A 23866-nucleotide genomic window follows, 5' to 3' on the forward strand; every position below is an offset into this window, starting at 1 on the left:
TTTTCTTTCTTCTCCACCCATTCATTCATGTATATCAGATGTACTTATGGACTCTTATTTCATTCAATAGGTTTTTGATGCTAAAATCATTCCAAAAAAAAATAAAAATAAAAATAAAATAAAATCATTCCAGATTTAGCCAGTAGGAACCCCTTCAAGCTGGATCATTTGTCCTTTTGACGTGTTCCATTATTCTTTGAACACTTGAGGCTCATCTAATATTTTCCCAGTGCTAGTCCTGACACAGCCATGTCTTTAAGAAGCCCTGGTTCCTTTTAGTGAAGAGTCATATTTAGAACCCATCAGAGTGATATGACTTCTAGAGCCTCTCAACCGACATAACTAGGATATAGATGTATGTTCATGCACATAACCATACACATCTATATCTTTCTGTATCTAATATATGTATTAAAACCATGAGTATATACCAGTGCTTCAGTTTCAGTCCAACACAGGGTTTATTTTAGACTTTCTACTTTCCACTTCTCTAAAAGCAAAAAATCTGCCTAACATTATGTACATTATTTATTTATTTGCTTCATCTTTATCAGTCCACAGTTGTGTCATGTAAAAGTATTTTAATCAGAAAAAAATTTTGGCACCCTTTTACATGGAACATAGAAGAAACATTTTTAAGGATAAATTCATTTTTTTAGTTCAGAATAGAAGAATGATTTTTACTTTTAACTTCCTTCAACCTGAGCATTACAATATTGGCCTTAGATTCTTATTTGGAAATTTATTTACAAACCCACCAATGATTGTTCCTTTTTTATATCTTTCAAAGGAACTGTGAACTTGGGTTTACTTTTATGGTACATTCTAATCATTAAGTAGCAAGCACTTTTATTGAAAGTATCTCAATTGTCTTTGTCTGGAGATAATTGATTACAGGGTATAGACAAACAACCAGACTCGTGTTGAGAGAATATCACTGGATTATGTATCTGAAAAGTCCAGATATAAATTAGTTTTAGGGCGTATTTGATTCCAAGGGTCCAGATAATGTCATCAGGACCTGGTCTCTGTCACTTACCTTTGTTTTCCTTGACAATAAGGCTGTGTGGAAGTCCAGATTTATATCCTCAGAGATCTCATTTCAGCACAAAGCTTTATCACTTAAACACAGAAATTGGGAATAACTAACTGAACTAGATTTGTTTAGCTTGAGTCATACACTCATTTGTGAATTATGACCTGAGGTTACAAGCTCTTCAGTCTGGTCAGGGTCACACAGGCCCACTCCCCAAGCCCCACTCAAACCACATGTAAAAATAAGAGGTATGGTTCACCAAAGAAAATTCAAGGAATTGTTAGCAGAAGAGGGGTTAAGTAAAAGCTACAAATATCCAATATAGCATTGTATTTATCAACTCCCTAATATGACAGTAAAAACAAAGAAGAAATCCCTTTAAGAAAAAAAAACATGATAGTCTGTCATAGTGATTAAGCCCAAGGGAAATACAAATATCTGTACAAATATATCCTCATTTTTTTTAAAAGCACTAAAAAGTAATAGAATATTTTCAACTTTACACTGGCATAGCTAATGTCTTGTCATTGCCCTCTTGGGGAGGTTTCTAGTAAGCCAGTGCTTCTAAGGTAGTTTTAAACTTCACAGTTGAAGAAAGCTACTTAACAAAAATGCTACTAACCATTTTTTAAAAAGAAACCAAAATCTCCAGCTACTCTACTCTTCCCTGCTACGGTACCACTGTCATGGACATTAGGAGTCAGAATATTTCAGAATATTTAATTTATTGGTCACGTCTCTTGAATTATCTGTCTAGCTTAACCAGACAGTATATATAGCCCTTAATTTTCTCATCTGACAAAGAATTCTTCTAATTCCATGATTCTGATCTTTTAGCTCCTTGATCTTGCTTATCTTCCATATCTGCATTTTCATCTTTCAGCTCATGTTAATGGATATTTTGTATGACGTCTGGAGAGGGGCAGGAGATTAATTACTTTGGGAGAATTTGGACACTAGAGGTGGAAAAAAGCTTGGACAAAAATAAAAGAAGAAATGCAGGAAATGCTTGGAGAAAAATTATTAGCTAGGGGGACAGATTGTCTGGGAAGGCATAGAAGGCAACAAAGCTGGCAGCCCGGGTGGCTCCGCACTTTAGCACCACCTTCAGCCCAGGGTGTGATCCTGGAGACCTGGGATCGAGTCCCACATCGGGCTCCCTGCATGGAGCTTGCTTCTCCCTCTGTCTGTGTCTCTGCCTCTCTGTGTCTCTCATGAATAAATAAATAAAATCTTAAAAAAAAAAAAAAGCTATAAAGGGGAAATGAAGGCCATGAGGTGGTCAGGGCTTTTGAATAGAGAAATCTGAACTGTGTCATCTGTGTGGAAGAGAGCTATATTTTAGCCATATATAAAATGGATGTAATAGGGAAATGAAGTTAGGAGATTATAGCAATGGCTTTATAAAATGTTATCAGAACCTGAGGTAGAGTGGTAATCAAAGGAATGATGGGGACGCATTTCACACATAGAATCAAAAACATTTGCTGACCTTACATTTAGGGATAAAGAGAAAGAAAAAGGGGAGGGTGATATCATGTCTTTGAATCCAGGTATCAGAGAGAATAGTAATAACACAAACTCAGCTAGAAATATAAAAGAAAAGGTTTAGAGGGTAGTGAGCTTTGTTTTGGGATGTTAAATCTTTCGCTTGATCTAACAGAATACTAGATCATTTTCTAGCATAAAATGGAAATGTAGTCAGTTGAAGTTTTATCTCTAGTCCTAATCTCTAATAAATTCTTGATGTATATTTCTAAATATCTGTTGATCAGATCTACCTCAACGTCTATCAGTGCCTTCAAATTCAACATGTTGGATATTTCCCCAGACTTGTCCCCTTTCCTGAATTCCCTATGTATAAATTAGTAGCACCATTATTCACCCACTCACCAAGCTGGAAACCTAGGAATTGCCTTAATTTTGGCCTTCTCTTGTCCACCACACCTAATTTGTCACCATGCCCTGCCAAGGACGTTTGTGAAAAGTCTTTCAAATCTTCTTACTCCAATTTACCTTGATCAGCACTGCCTAGAACACTATCATCTCTTGCCTCAACCTTTTGCAATAGACTCCTAACTTGTATTCATATTCCATGTTACGTCTAGGGTTATCTTACTAAAATATAAATTTGAACATGGTCTCTCTAAAACCAGTGACTCCATATTTACTACAGCAGAAACTCATTTACAGTCTGACCATATATGCTTATCATTTATTTCAATTTCCTTTAAGTACCACACTGTACCAGCTGTATACGATTATGTACCATTTCCCTAATAAACTATATACTGTCATTTTCTTTTCTTCTTCTTTCTTTCTTTTCCTTCCTTCCTTCCTTCCTTTAAGGTTGATCCTTCTCTTTGTCTTTCTGGTGGTCACTTATTCTCTGTAAGTCGGTTACCCAGCTCAAATGTCTTCTGTACCCACATAATTCTTCTAACTATATTGTTATATTTTCTGTCTCTCACACTAGGCTGTCAGATGCTACTGGTAACATTCAAGAGCACAGGTTTAGTAAAGTGCTGCTAGGCGTAGAAACCTAAATGTTCTTTTTCTTTTAATGAGAGCATGGAAGAATTTGAAGTAGAAACAATGAGTATAAGTCAAAATTAAAGAACTTTGACAGGACACTAATGGAAAGCAATTGAACTAGATGAGGTAATAAATTTAGTATTTTTATTTATTTTTATATTATTATTTCTTAAAGATTTTATTTATTTATTCGTGAGAGACACACATACAGAGAGAGGCAGAGACACAGGCGGAGGGAGAAGCAGCCTCCATGCAGGGAGCCCAATGTGGGACCCAATCCCGGGACTCCAGGATTACGCCCTGAGCCGAAGGCAGATATGCTTAACCACTGAGCCGCCCAGGCTTCCCAAATTTAAGTATTTTTAAGTGTTTATTGTATTTAACTGTGTTTGAAAGAATCACGAAGAGGGAGAAATTTAAAAAGGAGCAAGGACTTAGGAGAATGAGGTGGTTGGAAGGAACTAGCTCTGGAAACAAACAGAAATAATATCTTTTTTCCACCTGGATGAATGGATAAAAATTTTAATTATAAATATGGAGTGTCGAGTTGAAGATGAAGGTGTATAGCAAGAATTTGATAGCTTTAATATATGACAACAGGGCAGACTAGCAACTCAGGATGTTATAATCACCATGAGAGCCCTCTCACAAAAGTCAATTGTTAATTATGCAGGATTTTTTGAGCTAATTGTTAAATCATTGGTAGCTTGAAATCTTCCATGTGGGACTATTCACACCACATAAATTGGCAAATGCTACAGATCGGGACTTTTTTCTCCCAGAGTTTGTTGAGTTTACTGCTACACCACTAAAATGCTTCAGGGCTTCCATGAAAGCCAAGCCAAAATGCTTCCAGATATTAGTGAAGACTAGGTTGAAATAGGAGAACATGATTGTATGTTGGGACTTGTCCCTTGCTTTGTATTTCTCTCCTGGAAATCTCTACTATGAAACAGAAAAGGTGGTTAGGGGGTGATCAAAGAGATGGAAATTAAAAAAGTAGGCTTTAGGATAATGAATTTAAAATATTGGAGAGAGAAACAAAATGCTGACAGTGGCATGGGGAGGGGCAGAGGCATTTTAGTAGGAAACTAATAGGGAAATAATGGACTTAATAAACATGGAGAAATTGTGTTGGAAGGAGATTCTGATTGGAATATAAAATAATATCTGTGAGTGTCCTAAGGAATAAGAAGGATGTCAGGCAAGAGAGTCATTTAGATCTCTGTGTAAAGAGTTCTAGGATGTAGCCATATGCACAAATGGAGGAGAGGGAAGAATATTGTAAAGTGAAGGAAGGTGGCGAAGTATAAATTCCAAAGATTTATTTGAATTCAGAGCTTGAACTCCTGCAGGGCTTAAATTCACGACCCTGAGATCAAGAACTGAGCTGAGATCAAGAAGTCAGATGCTTAACCACCCAGGCGCCCCTAAGTTCCAAAGATTTAAAGAATGGTTAGATCATATTTTGAAGTTGATAAAGAATGATGGCATGCAAGAGAGAGAGGCAGAAGAACATAGACCCGATGTTAAAGTTATAAGGAGATGAAAACTGGAGCCAAAAGATAAGTTTGTGATTTGGAGAGAGCAAATGCACATATTTAAAATAATAAGAAGCAGGGATTCCTGGGTGGCGCAGCGGTTTAGCGCCTGCCTTTGGCTCACGCACGATCTTGGAGACCCGGGATCGAATCCCACATCGGGCTCCCGGTGCATGGAGCCTGCTTCTCCCTCTGCCTGTGTCTCTGCCTCTCTCTCTCTCTCTCTCTCTCTCTCTCTCTCTCTGTCTCTGTGACAATTATAAATAAATAAAAATTAAATTAAATTAAATTAAATTAAAAAAATAATAAGAAGCAGAAGATGGATGGATGGTAGATCATGAACTAAAAGGGGCCCAGGAGAGCAAAGTTGTATTCAGCCACTGAGTTTAGTAAATGTACTGGCCATCAAGATCTCAGTACCCCGGCATGCCTGGGTGGTTCAGCGGTTGAGTGTCTGCCTTGGGCTCAGGAAAGGATCCTAGAGTTCCAGGATGGAATCCGACATCAGGGCTCCCTGCAGGGAGCCTGCTTCTCCCTCTGCCTGTGTCTCTGCCTCTCTCTGTGTTTTTCATGAATAAATAAATAAAATCTTAAAAATCTCAGTACTGCTAGTAGAAGTAATCCTCATCATTAGTGATGCTGGATAGGTTGGTAATGGCCATCCACAGGGCTGAATTACCCGTAGGCAGACCAAGCAGGGGCCTCGGAGGCATGTGGTCCGTGCTTAAAGCTAAGCATGGACACCAAACAAGGAGAGAATTTTCAGATAATATTAAATATTTCCTCTCAAAGAATTATTCATCAAAGGAAAATCATAACTTTGTTATACTTCCTTCTTGCTTTATAGTTTCATATTATTTTTATGTTTAATTATATGGAAGGTGTTGAGATAGAGTGAGGGTTTAGAGTAAAGATATTATCATCTTTTCACTACTCTATTGGTCCATTTCTGGCTGTCTGCCTCAAAGAATGTAGTAGTTTATTGGCCTTTTCCAGAATAATGCAAAAATATCTCCTCTGGATGTGCAGAATTTTCATGCAAGTGAACTAGTGAGCTACTGTGAAAAAAGAAAATATTTGGATTTAGCTCTCTTTATTAATATTCCACACTCAAGGGCTTAGTTTTAAGTATCTGTTTTATAGTTTTCATTTCTTAAATTATGACAACAATGTTGTATTAATGCTCTGTAATCTCTAGAAAAGAGTTTGGTTAAGAGCTTGATTTAGAAGAGAAAGAATTTGTTACCCGTCTGATCTATACAAATTATCTTTTTACATTTATTTATGTATTATATTATTTTCTCGTAGCTAATTAGAAAAGAAAGGGGGAAACATGAGGTCTGCAGATAAAGTATTGACCCATACCACATGAATGTAGTAGCCTAAAACCTATCTTAAAAATAACAATAATGTACTCCAGAATGCACATAAGTTAGGAGTTGCATCTGTAAAAGCTATTAATTTGAAAACTCTGGTTTCTGGTTTTTAGCTGCACAAATATATATCTTTCTAATTACAGAATAAGTGCCATTAGTATCAAGCAGTGAGTACAGCTGCCCTGAAACCAGTATAACTTGAGGCTGTAATTCCATCTAAATTCCTCTTGACCTAAATCCACTCTTTTTTATAAATTTAAATTTATGCTGCATTTATTCATTTTTCTAGCACTCTACAGTTATAAATGCCTTTATTCTTCAGCATCCTTTGTGATACATTTTAAAACTTGATAAAAGTCAGAAAATAGTTCATTTTAGGTAAGTCTCCATACTGTCACATGAATCAAAATATATATTTCTTTGTCCTGTTCACATTCCAGATACCATACTCTTCAGCATCTCCTGGGAATTATGTAGTAAGTACATTTGGGATTGTTTGCTCATAAGATTTGATGTTATGTTTTATTTGGGCAATGAAATAGTTGTCCAGATGTTAAGAAGAGCCCCTGTGTATTGGCCAAGAAGTGAACATCTGATATGTATTGAGTTTTTCGTCTGCCAACCTCACTACATATGTTGATATTCATTAGTGAAACAGTTATCAATCTGGCCAAAATTGCCCTGAGTACTGTGTTTTACTACAGCATATGTTTCTGTAAACCAATACAATACACTGTGTCCAATCATGAAGAAAGCCATCCCGAGTTACACAATGATAAGCTTGAATTTGCAGTTCTCCCGAAGAAGAATCTACATCCCTTCCCTCACTCCACTCACCACACTCAAAGTTTAGGAAGACATTAAACTTTTTCCCCCAATCATAAAGAGAATCAGAATAATGACTAGTGATTGGGAGTGAGTGGGGAGGCGGGGGGAGTTTTAAGGGATTTTTTCTTAAAAGAAAAGAATTAAGAAATTGAAAACACTTATTTTTCTTCTTACTATTATTTAGTACATGTTAAAATTTTCCACTAATTCATACACACGTCAAGTCAAATTAACAGGTCTTACACGAGTTCTTGAACTTTCAAATGACTTTTTCACCATCATCACATTATAATCCTTGCTGCGTCTCGGGGTGGCCATGGAAGATAAATTGTTATAATATTTAGGAGTAAATGCCTACCAGAAGAGCAAAGATAAAATGATAAAAAGGAAAATCTTTCCTAAAGAAATTTTGGAGGTGGTGGCTAACTGGGGTGGGAAAAAATAGGAGGTCTGAAGATCGATGAGCATTTTACTCTCCGTAGAAATAATGTTTTATGAGCGTAGTAAAAAGCACACACTGTTTTTGGATCTGTGAACTTAGGGCTCAATGTCCTCTTATGCTGTACAAACTAAGAAAGCCTCACTTTTTTCACATTCACTATGAAGCAAAAATGAAAGTAAGAAGATGTGGGTAGAACCTGTTTTTTTTTCCTAAATCACTTGAGAATAAGCCTAATATATAGTTTTATGAATTTATTTGAAAGGAAATTTAAATTATTTTTTAAATAGTATATATATCATTTGAAATAATTAGTGGGCTGTGTCTATACATTCAGAATGAAGTACAAATGTATCCACTTAGTAATTTATCCAGATTAATTACTGTACATCTGAAAAATTCTAAAACCCTTTGCCAGAGTTATCCATTTTGGTTGTCTGAAATAACTGAATTAACCTTAGAATCACCTAATTTCCATTTCAGATCGATTAGTAACCCACAGCATTAGTCAGCACTGCCTCCCATTTCTAATTGTTGTGATAGCAGAAGGTTCAATGCTCTGGAAGTGTAATAGTTGATACCAAAAGAGAAAGAAATAGCATCAGTGTATTTTTTTAAACATATGAATATCTTTGAGTTTTTAGCTTTCTATAAAAAAATCATGATACAAAACATAAGAAAATTATAATAAACTAAATCACAGATACACATGAATGATTCTGTTTTATGGATTTGTAAAGGCCCCAATAAATGGTTTCTCCTTAACCTCATTATACCTGATGTGATTAAGTCATGAATAATAAATCAGTGTTAAAGGCTCATTGTTTTTGGAAACTTGTCAAAACAGTCTCAACATATTTAAGCTAAATTATATTTGCATAATGTTGAAATGATTGTACATTCAAAGAAAATAAATTATGGAGAAAATATATTTCCTTTGTGATTTTCAAATTGGATTATTATAGATAAGTCTAACTTTTCTTCTGTTTTTCCTTATATTGTTTCATGAAATGCCTTATTTTTACTGAAATTTTGTATAATTATTTAGGGTCCTCCAGGAGGTGGAGGGCCACCAGGAACACCCATCATGCCTAGTCCAGCAGGTATTGTAATCACACTAGCCACATGGGCATTTGATTATTAGAATAAATTACAAAATACAAAAATTGTTATGATGGAAGGTTAGTAGTATTCATTATCTCATTGATGGTAACAGAAATAGATGACAGGGAGCAAGTGGGAAGAAACAGGGTTCTTCAATAACTATCGTCCAATTACTTTAAGCATGTAGAAAATTCCTGTTGTGTGGGTAGCAGATACAATCAGGATGCAAATGGTGTTAATCTATATGAATTGCCCAATAATTTATCTGACAAAAAGATTCCTTGAGACTGTGAAAAAAAAATCTAAATCTCACAACTTAAAAAATTCTGCATAAGTGACACATGAAATATACATAGATCCATTAGGTTTAATCAGACCCACCATTATCTTACCAACATGGCTGTAGATATGCTTACACATCTGTATGTATATATATTAGCTAAACGTCACTATGTAGTGGAAGGAGTATTTTTTTGTTTTAATCTTGGTAAACTAAAATGTCTCAATATTTCTATAATCATTTCATAGGAAGATTTTAAATAGCTTTGTCCTTTCTTTTTGAGACTTTATTATAGACTATTAAATGTGTTGTTTCTTGAAGACTGTAATGGTAGGAGTTTACTGTGGTACAGCCCTCCTAAAATGGCTCTAACAACACCTATCAAGTGCCATAAAAAAGTTCACACCACTTGCCTCTATAATCCTTCTATGAGAAATGATTAGAGACACAACCTAAGATTTATATAGAGGGATACTCATTTGTTGTGGTTAATACTAAAATAGCAGATATAACCTTCAAACCTAATGCAATTTTAGTGAAGTTAAATTAGTTTTTATGGAATACTATGTAGTCATTAAAATTATTATCAAAGAATTTTTAATAACGTGGAGAATAAATGTTCATGATTCAGTACAATATGATCCCAATTTTATTTTAAAAAATATATAAAACAGAAACGTAGAAAGTAGAAAACAAAGAAATAGGCTAGGACAGTGTTAACTTTTGGGTAATAAAATAGATGGGAAAGTTTTATAATTAGGAAAAATTTTTAATCATGTTGCACTGTTCAATCCATATGTTCTTAGCTGGATTGTTGAAATCTAAGATGTATGGGAGCTTGAAATTAAATATCACTAATCCTACCAATAAATAGTCATTTTTAAGTTTTGAGTCTTTAATTTTGAAAAACCATCAATCTGATAATTAACACAAAATTTTGCTTTGCTTCACTAACTCTTTGGATATTATCATAAACATTTCATGGATTTCTGTCCTCAGAACATCTTCACTGAAGTGAAACAGAGTTCATTCAAGATGGAATTATGTGAATTGAACATCTTGCCCACATTTGCATTCTTGTATGGTGAAATTAATGTTTAGTTTATGAAGATAGCATATGATTAATAACCACTGCACTACAATTTAAGAGAAATTTTTTGGAGAAACCACTAAACTTTGCAGTTGATATGTAATCTGAATACACTTTATCCTCTCAAGCCAGAAATTGCACCAGTATGTCTTCCTAGCCTTGTGCATACTCCTGCGGATGCATCCTTTTCACAGTCATTCCTCCAATATGAAGCCAATACCCTCCCCGCAAAAAATAGGTTCCAGAATCTATAAAGTTTTTCTGTATATAAAAAGATGTCAGATGTATTCTAGAAAATGCCAACCTTATTCCTCTCCATGTTTTTTAGATGAAATTACGTTTTTGATTGGTATTAAAAGCAATACATTTATTTTTCCTTTTGCATATTTAAAATATACAGCACATTTCCTTTCCAAATTAATTACTAAAATCAGTTAAATAAAATTAGTAAGGCTAATAAAGATGAAAAGCCATTTGAAGATTTCCTATGTTTAAGAAGCAATCCAGGATTTCTGAAAGATACGTTTTTATAGGATTAAAGTATATCCCATTAGTTAAATCTCAGTCAGCAGATATTTATTGTGTGTGGCACACAGGTATAAGACATGGTCCCTTTCCTTCTCTCAATGAACTTATTATAGCCTTGTTGGAAGCAGGACAAGAATAAGACAAAACATTAACTAGAATGCAAAGGAGAATTCAATGATGGGAGAGCATTCATGAATTTGGAAATAGCAGAAAACAAAATTTCATGTAAGAGGTAACATTTGCAGTGGATCTGGAGTCGTGAGTAGAATTTCAGTAGATCAAGGCTGGGAAGAAGATACTTGGAGGAAGTAAGAACAAAAATACAGAGATTCAGAAGGTTGGTCATATGCAGGAAAGAACAAGCAGCTTGGGTTGACAGGAGTATAATGGACGTAAGGATGTAAAAATAGCTAAGGCCACATGAGTCGATGGGGACCTTAGTACAAACAAGATCTGAGGTGGGCATCTCAGCATTTTCAGCGGAATGATCTATTAGTCTAGATGGGAAAATAATATTTAGATTCATGAATCACTGTACACTAACAACCAATAAACAACATCTAACTTACTCTCTAAGTAGTACACACTAAAATAATAAACTTTTTAAGATCTACTAAGCAATCTCAAAATAAAAGGAAAAGGAGTTGCCCATTTCTTGCTCTAAGGTTTATTGCCATGAGAAAGCAAATGATTTTTATCTCCTGCCTTGTATCAGTACAAGAAATTTGAAACATATTCTTTTTCAGAATAGTGAGGCTTAATACATTATATTTAAGAAAACTATAATTATGAGGAAATAGAAAACCATTTCCTGAATGTAAAATATTTGGCCTTTCACTCTAGGTAATACATGATAAAAACACATGTACTCAGAGACTTAATTAGAAATAGCTCATAGATATGAAATGTAAATTTTTAAAAATATAAAATGTTACATATTTTATATGGATATATACTATAGTCATTTTTACTATAATGTATCAAGAATAAAATGAATGAAAAAAATTTTATTAAAAGTCATACTGGAAGAAGCTGACTTTTACTTCAAGCAAGAGAAATTGTCATTCCAATTGTATAGTCTTATCCTATTCTCTTTCGTTTAGAATGAAGCCAGGATATTGCACCAGCTATTAATCATTATAAGATAAATAAACTATTTTTAAAATTGGTGTATAAGAAGCCTAAGGAAATAATGAAAAGCTACTGAATCTGAATTTTAAGAGATTTTTTTGTTATACTTGTACATATAAATTGTTTAGTGAAATCTAAAAGTATCCATTTTTTTTTTAAAAGACAGACTTTCCTGTAATTTTTTAGATTTTTAAAGTAATGCTCCTTCTGACCTGAATTATTCAAGGGATTACTCCTAATATAGTAGGTAAATATTCCCATTTACAACCTCAGAATGATCATTTCTGAGTTGGAAAATGACTTACAAGTATTTGTTTCTGAACGTTAGTAATGACTATTTCAAGTGCTAGCTATTAATATGTATATGAATGTAGATCATCTTTGATTATTACTTTGTGTTGACTTGGGTGATAATTATAAAGAAAGATGTTAATTAAGTAATATTTTGTTTCAGATTCAACCAACTCTGGAGACAACATGTATACTTTAATGAATGCAGTACCTCCTGGACCTAACAGGCCTAATGTAAATATGAATTTTTAATAAATTTTCTAATGTATTTGAAGGCTCAAACTAAGTGCACTCCATTTCCTAGGTACCACTTAAGCTTTCTATTTTCCAGAAACTTATCAGATATCCCCAAAAATCAAATCCTTTCTATGTTCTGGGTTAAAAAAAAAACATAATACATAAAATGTATAACAAAAGATTTTGTAGCAATCCCTAAGTACCACTTAAGCTTTCTATTTTACTACCCAGAAACTTATTAGATACCGAAAAAAATCAAATCCTTTCTATGTTCTGGGTTAAAAAAAAACATAATACAAAAAATGTATATAACAAGGGATCCCTGGGTGGCGCAGCGGTTTGGCGCCTGCCTTTGGCCCAGGGCGCGATCCTGGGGACCTGGATCGAATCCCACGTCGGGCTCCCAGTACATGGAGCCTGCTTCTCCCTCTGCCTGTGTCTCTGCCTCTCTCTCTCTCTCTCTCTCTCTCTCTCTCTCTGTGACTATCACAAATAAATAAAAATTAAATAAATAAATAAAACATTTTTTAAAAAATGTATATAACAAAAGATTTTGTATCAGTATAACTTAAATGTAAAGCTGAACCTAATCAATTATAAAATGTTGGTGTGTAGTTTTATCTCAAATTTTACATACTTATTAATACTATTTAAAAATGATAGGTAATATATAATCATTTATACTAACCTCAGTTTTAGCATCACCAATTTTTTCATTATGGTTGTTTCTTTTATCCTGATAAACTTGAAATAAATTAGGAAGTTGGATATACTTGTTTTTCTTTAGAGTTTTGAAATCTGGAATTTAAATATGGAAATGAGGCAGTTCTACATAAAGAATTTGGGTGTTCTTAATAAAGCATATGGTTGTGATTTTTCCACACTTAGAAAAGTATTAATTTATAAGACCTACATATTAACAAAAATATAACAGGATGGTTAATACGCAGATATATGAATATAAGATTGCCAGGATTAAATAAAAATAAGAATTCCACAAAAAAGGAATTTTCCATAATTATGCCAAAAAACAGGAATGAAATAATTATTATAATTAAGCTTCCTAGCAGTAAAGGCAACAAATCCAACCACTATAGTATGATACTTGAAATATGGCCAGTCCAAATTGAAGTTTGTTGGGACACCTGAGTGGCTCAGCAGTTGAGCCCCTGCCTTTGGCTCAGAGCGTGATCCCAGATTCCCAGGTTCGAGTCCCGCTCGGGCTCCTTGCTTGGAACCCTCTGTCTGTGTCTCTGCCTCTCTGTGTCTCTCATGAATAAATAAATAAAATCCTTTAAAAAAATTGAGGTTTGAGGTTTGTTGTAAATATAAAATATGCACTAGACTTTGAGGAGTTAGTATGAAAAAAATAATGTAAAGTTTTTCATTAAAATTTTCATACTGACTGCATGTTGAAATGATCATTTTGAGGAGTTGGATAAATAAAATATATTATTAAAATTAACTTGACCTGTTTCTTTTTACTTTTCAAAGATAGCTGCTAGTAAATCTAAATTTACTTACATAAGTTTGCATTTGCAGCTTGCATATTATTTCTGTTAAGCAATACTGCCTTCAGTTATCACTCTTCTCTTTATATAATCAAATAAATTGGCTTTCAGGAAAAAAGAAACAATTTCCTGTCAATAATGTCTGAAAGGTTTTTCCATAGCACTCTTAACAAACATTGAATAGAATAACGAACAATGCTATTTTAGAAATTCAGCAAAAACATAGAAAACCTCTTCATAGTACAATTTCATATCTTAGAACTTGATATTTGATATGGAGGGAGTGAGAGAGGAAACCCAGAGCCTATGGTACTGAAGACATATCTGTGGGCAGCTAAGCCGACATCATCCAAGTATGTCCCATTCTGGTCCTTTAACTCGATACAAAGATAAGAGATCCAAGAAAAGTAGAAGCTGAACATGTCACTTTTTCAAATGTCATTCATCTCTGCCAGAGGTAGTAAAAGCAAATGCCTGCTAAGGGCTAGCACTGCAGTTTTATGTGCTTCAAGCATATATACCAGTAGTCTTCATAACTTATGAAAACACTGTAGGACCCAGATAAAAGAACCAAACCAAGTTAGTTCAGGGGGTTTTGGCCTTACCAGCACAAATTTCTCAGCCCAGATCTAAACTATGGTTTTGGCAAAAGCTGAATAAAATAGTAAGTTCAAAGTTAATTTCTTTAAGCTACTGTTTGAGGTGTGTTTGTGTGTATTCATTCTAAGTTGTTTACTGAAAATCCGTCTGTGTACTTTAAGCAACAAAATTTTAGGCAACAGAATTGGCATTATATCTTGGGAAAATGTATAAGCATGTAGTTTTATGATCCCAGTGATGGAAAGCCATCTTACCTCCAAACAAATAGAGATAGGTAGATATAGAAACAGATTATAGATTATATACAGTTACATGTCTGCTGAGGACAGTTGTTTTTCTCCCAAAATCCTGTGTGATTAATAAACACCACCACCCCATCTACACACATAAATACACACATACACACACACCACATTCAGTATTCTGTACCATACAACATGGAAGAGATGCTTTTGGCATGGGAAATTTTAAGAGCAAGTGTTTTTCAATAGGCTCTTTTAACTGTAAACGTAAGATAATTATAGATAACTTGTTTTCAGACTGGGTTTAGATTTCCTCAGGAGTATTCCGAGGAGATAAGGAAAAAGACTGAATGGGCAGGCCATGGCCTCTCCACGTGCTCTGCCACAGTATGTCAGTTCACCTCTGTTTTGTGCTGGGCTTCCAACTGAAAATAAAATAATCCCACTACTTTAAAGAATGTTAACTATAACTGCTGTAGAATGTCCAATTGTCATTGAACTGACATAGTTGAGACTGCCAAGAATTAACTATATTGAACTGTCCCCAAGGAGCTAAATGTATTTAACCTGCAAGATGAAATTATTTATTATGTTCGTTTGAACAAAGATAGATTGTCTGCTAAGAAAAATGTTAATGTTGGCATAAAAATGTTAAATTATTCTTATTAATAAGCCAATACTTTTAGCAGCTTCTTAAGAATCATCTCTAGTTTATAATAGTAAAATCTGTCAAGAGCATAGAAGAGAATGCTTATCTTCTCATTTGCACTGAAATGTATGTGCTTTCTAGTTGAGAATATCTGCAGAGAAATCGGGATAGGAATGAGGATTAGCCTAAAGATGGTATGAAGGAAGTAGGGCAGTCCAGTTTGAGAATCTATAAGGCTGGAAAAAACCTCCATTACTTGAAAATGAAAATAAGTTGTGGCATTATCTTCTAATGTTAAAGATAGGTATTGTAACATTGAGATAAACAGTTGTTTTCAACGTGGTCATAGTAATTTTCTTCATTTTTTAAATAGTTTCCAATGGGCCCCGGGTCAGATGGCCCCATGGGTGGATTAGGAGGAATGGAGTCACATCACATGAATGGCTCTTTAGGTAAGGATATTGAGTTTAATGTTTAGAAATCAAAACAAAACCTTAATTCTACATAGTGGATATTGCAGTTTGCAAAGTGCTTTTGTACACAGGAATTTATTTTAAAATATTTCAACTTTCACTGACTATTTTACAGTATATTAGTCATGATGACAGGAGATCATTTGAAAATCAGAAGTGTCAAATTGTTCTTAGTTCTTATTCACAAGTGTTTAATATATCAAAATCTGAGTGTTTTTGGGTAAAAGAGATACTGCTGTTCTGGGCACATAATCATACATCCCCCACCTGGAGGACTACAGTATCTTCCCAACTGGTTTGTCTCCAAAGGTCTACAGACACAATCTCAGAGGAATTTATGTTCTCTGCAAGAATTTCTTAAGTTTGTTTTTGTTTTCTAATGTTTATCTCTTTTAAAAACAAAATTGGCAATCATATTCTGAATAATCTGAACAATTCTCTTAATTTAAGAGAGAACATTGGCACATACTCTGCATTCGTGATGAAGCTGAGTTCTAGGACTGTGACTAATGGTTGGAAACATACTTCATAAACGATGCTTTCTTACCAAATGAAGCCAAATATCTTCAAGATGAACAAAAAGTTTCACTATAGTGAGGAATAGAGATAAGTGGCACCCACCTGACTAGGCCACACGGTACACTGTATGTACAGGCAGACCAAATGCAAAACCAAAACCAAAAATTTATTGGTTTATGCATTTATTTTATCTTTTATATGTTTAAATAACATTATCAGAAACTAAAAGTTGACAGTGAGGGTAGAGGCTTATGATAATTTTTTTTCTTTTGGAAAGGGACCACCTTTTTACTTAGGTTGGAGTAACTAACTATTCCTGTAACAAGTTATACACAGATTTCAGGACTCCACCCAAATGCCATCCTCTGAGACTTTGAAAAGCTGTGTAACTTCAATAATCAAGAAATTATTTGCAACACATTGATAGGCTTTTGAGCTTTTAAGGTCCATACTTATTTTACATACATTTATATTTTGCCTAGATTTCAAAATCTCCAATTCTGGTAGCCACTAGCCATGGGTGACTAATTTTAACTTAAAATTAAATAAAATATGAAGTTTACTTCCTCAGTTGCACTGCCACATATCAAATGTCAATAGCCACACATAGCTAATGGTTACCATAATGAACAGCATAGAGAAACATCTCCATCATCACACAAAGCTCTACTGGTTAGCACTATTCTAGAACTTTATTTTTTAATTTATTGCAATATAATTCATTTTCGAATCCTTTAATTTATAAAATTATTCAAAAGAAAGGATGATATTTGGTCATAGTTAGAAGATTTTCAGTTATATTATTCTCTAGGATAGAAATTAGTATTGATTGTTCACTTCTCCCAAGAATCAACATAAAATTACAGTATTATTTTAAATAATATTGTAATTTATGAATCAAAATAAAATTACAGTATATTTTGAAGACATTCTTACTTTTGATGTATCAGCATGAATATTGATTGCTGTCAAATTTTTAATATTATTAAAAATTCTTTGCTTTGGTTATTATAGTAAAATATGGCTCAGACTAGTATTAGATATTATTGCAGATGTCCATCTTATATTTTATCAAATTTAGAAGCATAATTTTAGAAAATATATTTCTCTCTCTCTTGCTCTCTCTATATAGACATACACATATGTATATACATTTTAAAAATTGGAATTGAATAGGATTAGTAAGTGATCTAATATTTCATTTTCAGGAATTTATGATAACAATAGTTTCCTTCATCCTGCCTAAACTAAACAAAAAAAGATGATTGGGAGCTAGAGATGCAACTCATCCTTTGATTTGCCATCAGATGATACTTATTTACCATACAGTATAAGAGAAAAGAAATTTTTTAAGATTAAAACTTTTTAAGATTAAAAAATTCAGGAGATTTATAATGGAAAATACAAAGAGTGTACTGTTTTTATTTATTTTAGAGAAATAATTTATACATGAAATCATTAATAAAGATTTTCTTTTCATATTTTGTTTCAGGCTCAGGAGATATGGATAGCATTTCCAAGGTGAGTATTATATATTGTCTATTTTGTTTTTTATTTGTATTTTATTCCACATGGAACTCTTAGTAAGATTATTAGAATAATCCTATGAATTTTGTTCTTGAACAAGCATTTGAAAGTAGAGGTCCAGATAAAACTAAGTGAAAGTTAAAAATATCAATGCATATAATAAGAAAGGGTAAAATGAGTTTTTTAACATGGTAAGATGCATTTACAGGACATACTGTATACATAATTAATTGATACCCCAGTAAAACCAATTTAATTACCTTTATGATGTCACTTATTTATAACGCAAATTGACATAGTGTAGGTAATCTTTTGAAAATGTAAAGAAGTCTAGAGCAAAATAATAAGAGGCAAATTTGAAAAAGTTGGTATATGCTATAAGGGCATTGCATTTGTACATTTCATTTGTGTTTCAAACCTATACTATGGAATGCTGATGTCCTCAATCATTATTCTAGTTCCCCAAAATAGAATAGGAAAGTAATTAGAAGAAAATTATATTAATACAGGTAGGAAAGAGACCTTCCAATAGCTTGTGTCTCCATTTTTCCTCCTTTGTAGTTTGAGTATTTAAAATTAATCTTTTGCTAAGATGCCATGTATTTTTTTCGAAAGAATACCTAAGTACATTTTAGGTCTTGGTGAATTTAAAATAGTTCTCTGTGGGTCAAAATATATTTAGAATGGCCGATAAGAACTAATTATTAACTACCATTAGAATGACTCTCTTAGAAGTCTGCTTTATATCAATAAATACCGAAATTCATTAAAGGATAACTTCATTTTTAATCCTACTTCTAATTTATATTCATGTGTAATAATGTAAAATTCCTGGTGCCAAGGAAAATATAGTAAGATTGATTAAGCTACAAAACCTTTTAAATTAAGAGTTTAAGCTAAGAGAGAGAGAGTGTGTTGAACTGGCATTCTGACATTCTATCTACATTGCCTGGCTGCTTGCCCTTACACATTCTAATGCACTTTGGATATCTATGTTTAGGGACAATCAGGAAGGTCTTTTTCTTTTCTTAAAATAGGTAAACATAATGAGTACTAGATTACTTCTCTGAGAAATCATATTCTAAGCAAAATAGGTAAAACCTGCAAAAGGCCTGTTTTCAAAATAGGATTCATTTTATAATTCCATTAGAGCCATCTATCTGGGAAGCACCTTTACAAGTCACGTGACCATGACTGTATTGGCTATCATAGGTATCTAACAATTGATATTAACCGAATTGTGCTTCGTGGTCACCAATAAAATTTCTAATTTTGTATTTGAGAAGCGTATTCTAGTATCCAAAGATAATCTTTATTACACAAAGGTGGGATCATCCAGATTGCTTAACATCATCTTTCTAAAATTTCCACCAATGACCCACAGCTTTGTACATTAGACAGATGTAAACAAAATTCTATATAGTAAAGTACTTTGGGTTTTCTTTTTCCAAATTTTTATTTAAATTCCAGCTAGTTAACCTATACTATAATACTAGTTTCAGGAATAGAATTCAGTGATTCATCACTCACATATAACACTCAGTGCTCATCACAAGTGCCTTCCTGAAGATTCATCACCCATTTAGCCCATCCCCCTGCCCACCTATGGGAAAGTTCTTTGTAATTTATTATTAAAGCACTTTAAAATTTTTAAATAGATTCGTAATGACAAATTAAATACCATGTTGTATCTGCCCTCATATCAGATCTACTACTATTCCTTCTTTGTTAATTTTCCTATTCTACTTCCAGAGACCACTTTTTCCATTACATTGTGCCCACTGCTGATAACATTCTCTTGCCTGGTGATGTATTGCTTATTCTTTAAGCATTAATTGACCACCCACTGTGTACTTTTGTGCCCTGGGTGTTAACCTCGTGCAGTATGAGAAGATATAAAAGACTTCTTTAAATACAAACATAATTTCTGTCCTCAAGTGGTTAGGTAGTCAGGAGTTCCTTCACTCCGTAAACATTAATGCACCAAGGCATTATGCCGGGCTCTGAAAATCCCAGGATAAACAGAGTATGGTCTCTGCCCTCAAGAAGCTCAGTATAACCAATAAGGAAAAACTCTTACAAAGTGAAGTCCAAATACATTTCAATTAACATAAGAATTTCCCTCCTAAAACATGTCATTTAACCATGTCCTAGAAATGATTAGTTGTGTCTGCCTTCAGCTGAGGTCCCATACAGCTTACTTCTGCACTGCCCCCTCTCCAGGTCCATTGGTTCTGGGCTCTAGCGAGGCTGTCTGGGTGATGGTACCACTGGTGTCTCTTGCATCTCCACTACACTGTGGTCATTTTTTATCTAATCAGCACCATCATGAATACCCCCCACCATCCCCAATTATTTCTCTCCCCACCTCATTCTACTCACAGCCTAATTATTTCAGATTTTTACTCCGTACTATCCACACTATCACTAACTCCATTTCCCCCACCTTCTTCCTTTTCCAACATAAGACCAGTTATCCTAAAAAACTCTCCTCTCTTCTCATTTCCTGGATTCATTCCTTTTCATCCTGTTATTTTTCTAGTCATTCTTATTTGTGAATCAGAAGATAGTTGTGACCATTGCTGCTTAACAGTTTTGTTCAAAATCCCTTAGGGCTCCAGTTGCATCTTCGTATATTTTTTAAGCACCAGTATTACATATATATTTTAAAATTTCTTACTCCATTTTTTGTTGTTTACTAGAACTACTATTCTTTTACTAATTTTTTATTGTAAATATACTCTATTTTATCCTCTTTATACATAAGGTAATAAAGAGTACTGAATTGAGAATCAGAAAGCCTAGTTCTACTACCTATAAATTAGAGCAACGTGTTACTTAATTTCTCCAAGGCTTAGTTTCCTTAGCTGTAAAAGACAGTTTGCACTTTCCCTGCCTTCTTCACAAAACTGTTGAGAGTCGAGTATGAACATATGCTAGGAGCTCTGAAACACTATACAGATATTAAATATCTTCCTCCTCTTTAGTTATACTGTCTTCTGTGGGAAGGCTAGGAACTCACACTGTTACCTGCATTTTGATAGCACTTGTTTCATTGATAAAGTGAGCTCAAAACTCTAAAGGAAGGGTTATAAAATTATTTCTTGCTCAGTTGAGGATTATCTAGTAAAACTCATATGTATCTTTCTCAAAATGCAGAATTAATCTTTAGAAGCCCAAATGTGAAATTCTTTTCATCCCTTTTGCAACTGAAAAGTCATCCATTTAATCAATGGAACAAAAATATTTTCCCTTGGAGCTGTTTTAGGAGTTGGGGGTGGAGAAGAGCATATGGTTTATTTTCTTAGAAGGAAATTCTGCAGTTCACATTTAACATACTTAACATTTATATTTTTGAGTTTGAAAAAAAAAACATATCAGAGAGGGCCAAATTTGATCATATCATGCTTAATAAATTATCAAAGAAATCTTTTCAACCTGAAGCTTTCTGACTCCAGAACCTTAGTTCCAATTAAAGATCCCACACTCATCACAGGGGACTTAATCGACAACTATAGATCTCTGTCATCTTCTCAGTGTGGCCTGGGTCCTAGCTTACTGTGTCCCCTGAGAGAACCATGACTAGCATTGTGTTCTTTTGGGGGGCTGACAGAGTCAAAACAATAGTCTGTGAAACTTGTTATTGGCAGCCTCTGAGAAATCAATTCAAAATCCACCTTGAGGGAATCCCTGGGTGGCTCAGCGGTTTAGCGCCGCCTTCAGCCCAGAGCGCAATCCTGGGGTCCCGGGATCGAGTCCCACATCGGGCTCCCTCAGGGGGCCTGCTTCTCTCTCTGCCTGTGTCTCTGCCTCTCTCTCTCTCCGTGTCTCTCATGAATAAATAAATGAAATCTTAAAACACACACACACACACACACACACACACGCACCATCCACCTTGAGAGGGCTTCAAATAATGTCAATATTATTTTATTCCAATTATGGACAGAATCAAAATTTCTGTAAATGTGCACTTTCTTAATAGGAGTTTGAACAAGTTTGGAATAATTTCTGAGGGTGAGTAGAAGGAACAATAATTTAATTAAGAGATGATATGGAAAAATACTTGCAAGATAAAATCAGAGAACAGAGGGTCTAAGGGAATTAAATGTGTTAGCCAGAGGAAATTGTGTGTGTGAGAGTGTGTGTGCATGCATATGCAAGCACGTACACAGACATGCTTATATGTAACATTCGTGTATGAGGTCATAGCTTAAGGGAAGCACATTCCAGTTTGAAGAAAGGGTTAATGAGAATGTAATAAAATCCCTTGAAGACGGGATTGGTATAATACTAACTATACTTTTTTTTTTTCTAACTATACTTTTATAGCTAAATTCTTAGAGTACAAGTAGAAAATACACATTAACTGGAGTAAGAAGTGTAACCAAAGTGCCCAATGTAGCTAAAAGTGATATTTACTTGGGTTCTTTTGTACTCCCTACTCCATAATTATGTGCTCAAGCTATTGAAGCATGCTTTTTTGACTGATGTAAGCCCTTTTTCTGTAGCCTTGATCTAAGTCAGTCATATTCTTGCCTGGATGATGAAATCTACTGGAAACTGCACACAAACATAGCTACAGTTAAATGTAACGTACACACAGCCCATTGCCACCCACACTCATAACTTGTTCTGGGCTGGTACCTGGAACCCTGTCTTAGCTGTTCTTAGACACCAGTATTAAGTATGTCTTTAGCCTGTGTCTTCATCAGGTCCCTCGTTGGATCACGGACAGCACAATATCCATAAGAACCCTCTAAGAGGGCAGCCTGGTGGCTCAGCGGTTCAGCGCCACCTTCAGCCCAGGGCCTGATCCGGAAGACCAGGGATCAAGTCCCACGTCAGGCTCCCTGCATGGAGCCTGCTTCTCCCTCTGCCTGTGTCTCTACCTGTCTCTCTCTGTGTGTCTCTTATGAATGAATGAATGAATGAATGAATGAATGAATGAATGAATGAAATCCTCATTGAGAAACCTGCTGTTTTCACATTTTGCAGTGATTACTTCAGGTTAAAAAAAGCAAAAACAAGTTTGTCTTATCATTTGAAGATTCTCAAATATGTCCACTGAGCTGTATAAGAATAAATTTCAGAGACCTGATACTAGCTGCTTTGTATGCTGAATATGCTGAATATGTCCTTTTGTCTTCCTACCAATGTTCTTAGATCTCTTCCTCCCACCCCCAAAAAAGTATATACTGCTGAGCCACCATGCCATGAACAGATTGCATGGAAAACAGAAATAATAAAAGAACTGTTTCAGAAGTATTTAAATAATAATGCGAACAAAAAAAAAATAAACATAAAAAAATAAATAATAATGCGGTGTTACTTTCAAATTTTAAATATTTTGAAATCAACATTTTGAGTCAGTAATTAGATTTGAGGTTAGCTACACTTTCAAAATTGTAAATTAAGAAATGATGCATGGGACAGTGCAAGAAGAGACAGAGAGCGCCCACCTACATCAGAGATGTGCTGTTCCTCTCAGGGCACCTCAGGTTCCACAGGGAGCATGTTTGTTAAACAGAAATGGGAAGCTTCCAAGCATATCCTTAAATATGCTCATATATACATTAGATTATTTTTTATTCTGGGATTACTACTTTCATTATGTATAAAATGACAAATCTGCCTTCACCAAAAACATTTTGGCTGAAGATTACAACATTTTTATAAATTTAGTTTTTTTTAACTAAATCAGCATTAGCATTCCTGTTTTCAAAGTATAATTGATTATTTTATAAATAACTTTAATAATTAATGAGCTATAAAATAATACACTTAGTTAAATTTTCCTTAAATGTTTTCTTAGGAAATGAAGTTATCCATGTTCATTTGAAAGTGTGGTTGCTTTCCTGTATACTTGAGAAACTAACATTTTCAAAGAAAAATTTATCCAAAAAAAGAATCCTCTTTAAGCTATTAA

General features: G+C 34.2%; 1 protein-coding gene across 5 annotated transcripts in view; it reads left to right on the forward strand.

The window, feature by feature from the left end:
* Positions 1-23866, forward strand: part of SSBP2 (single stranded DNA binding protein 2) — a 284275-nt gene that overhangs the window by 251317 nt on the left and 9092 nt on the right. For all 5 annotated transcript variants that reach the window (XM_038532429.1, XM_038532430.1, XM_038532432.1 and 2 more), the window contains 5 exons: positions 6929-6964; positions 8804-8858; positions 12343-12413; positions 15792-15870; positions 17903-17931. In XM_038532429.1, coding sequence (XP_038388357.1) covers positions 6929-6964; positions 8804-8858; positions 12343-12413; positions 15792-15870; positions 17903-17931 — 270 coding nt within the window. The remainder of the gene's footprint in view (positions 1-6928; positions 6965-8803; positions 8859-12342; positions 12414-15791; positions 15871-17902; positions 17932-23866) is intronic.

Source organism: Canis lupus, chromosome 3 (assembly GCF_011100685.1).
Source record: "Canis lupus familiaris isolate Mischka breed German Shepherd chromosome 3, alternate assembly UU_Cfam_GSD_1.0, whole genome shotgun sequence".
In the NCBI taxonomy this organism is placed as follows: domain Eukaryota; kingdom Metazoa; phylum Chordata; class Mammalia; order Carnivora; family Canidae; genus Canis; species Canis lupus.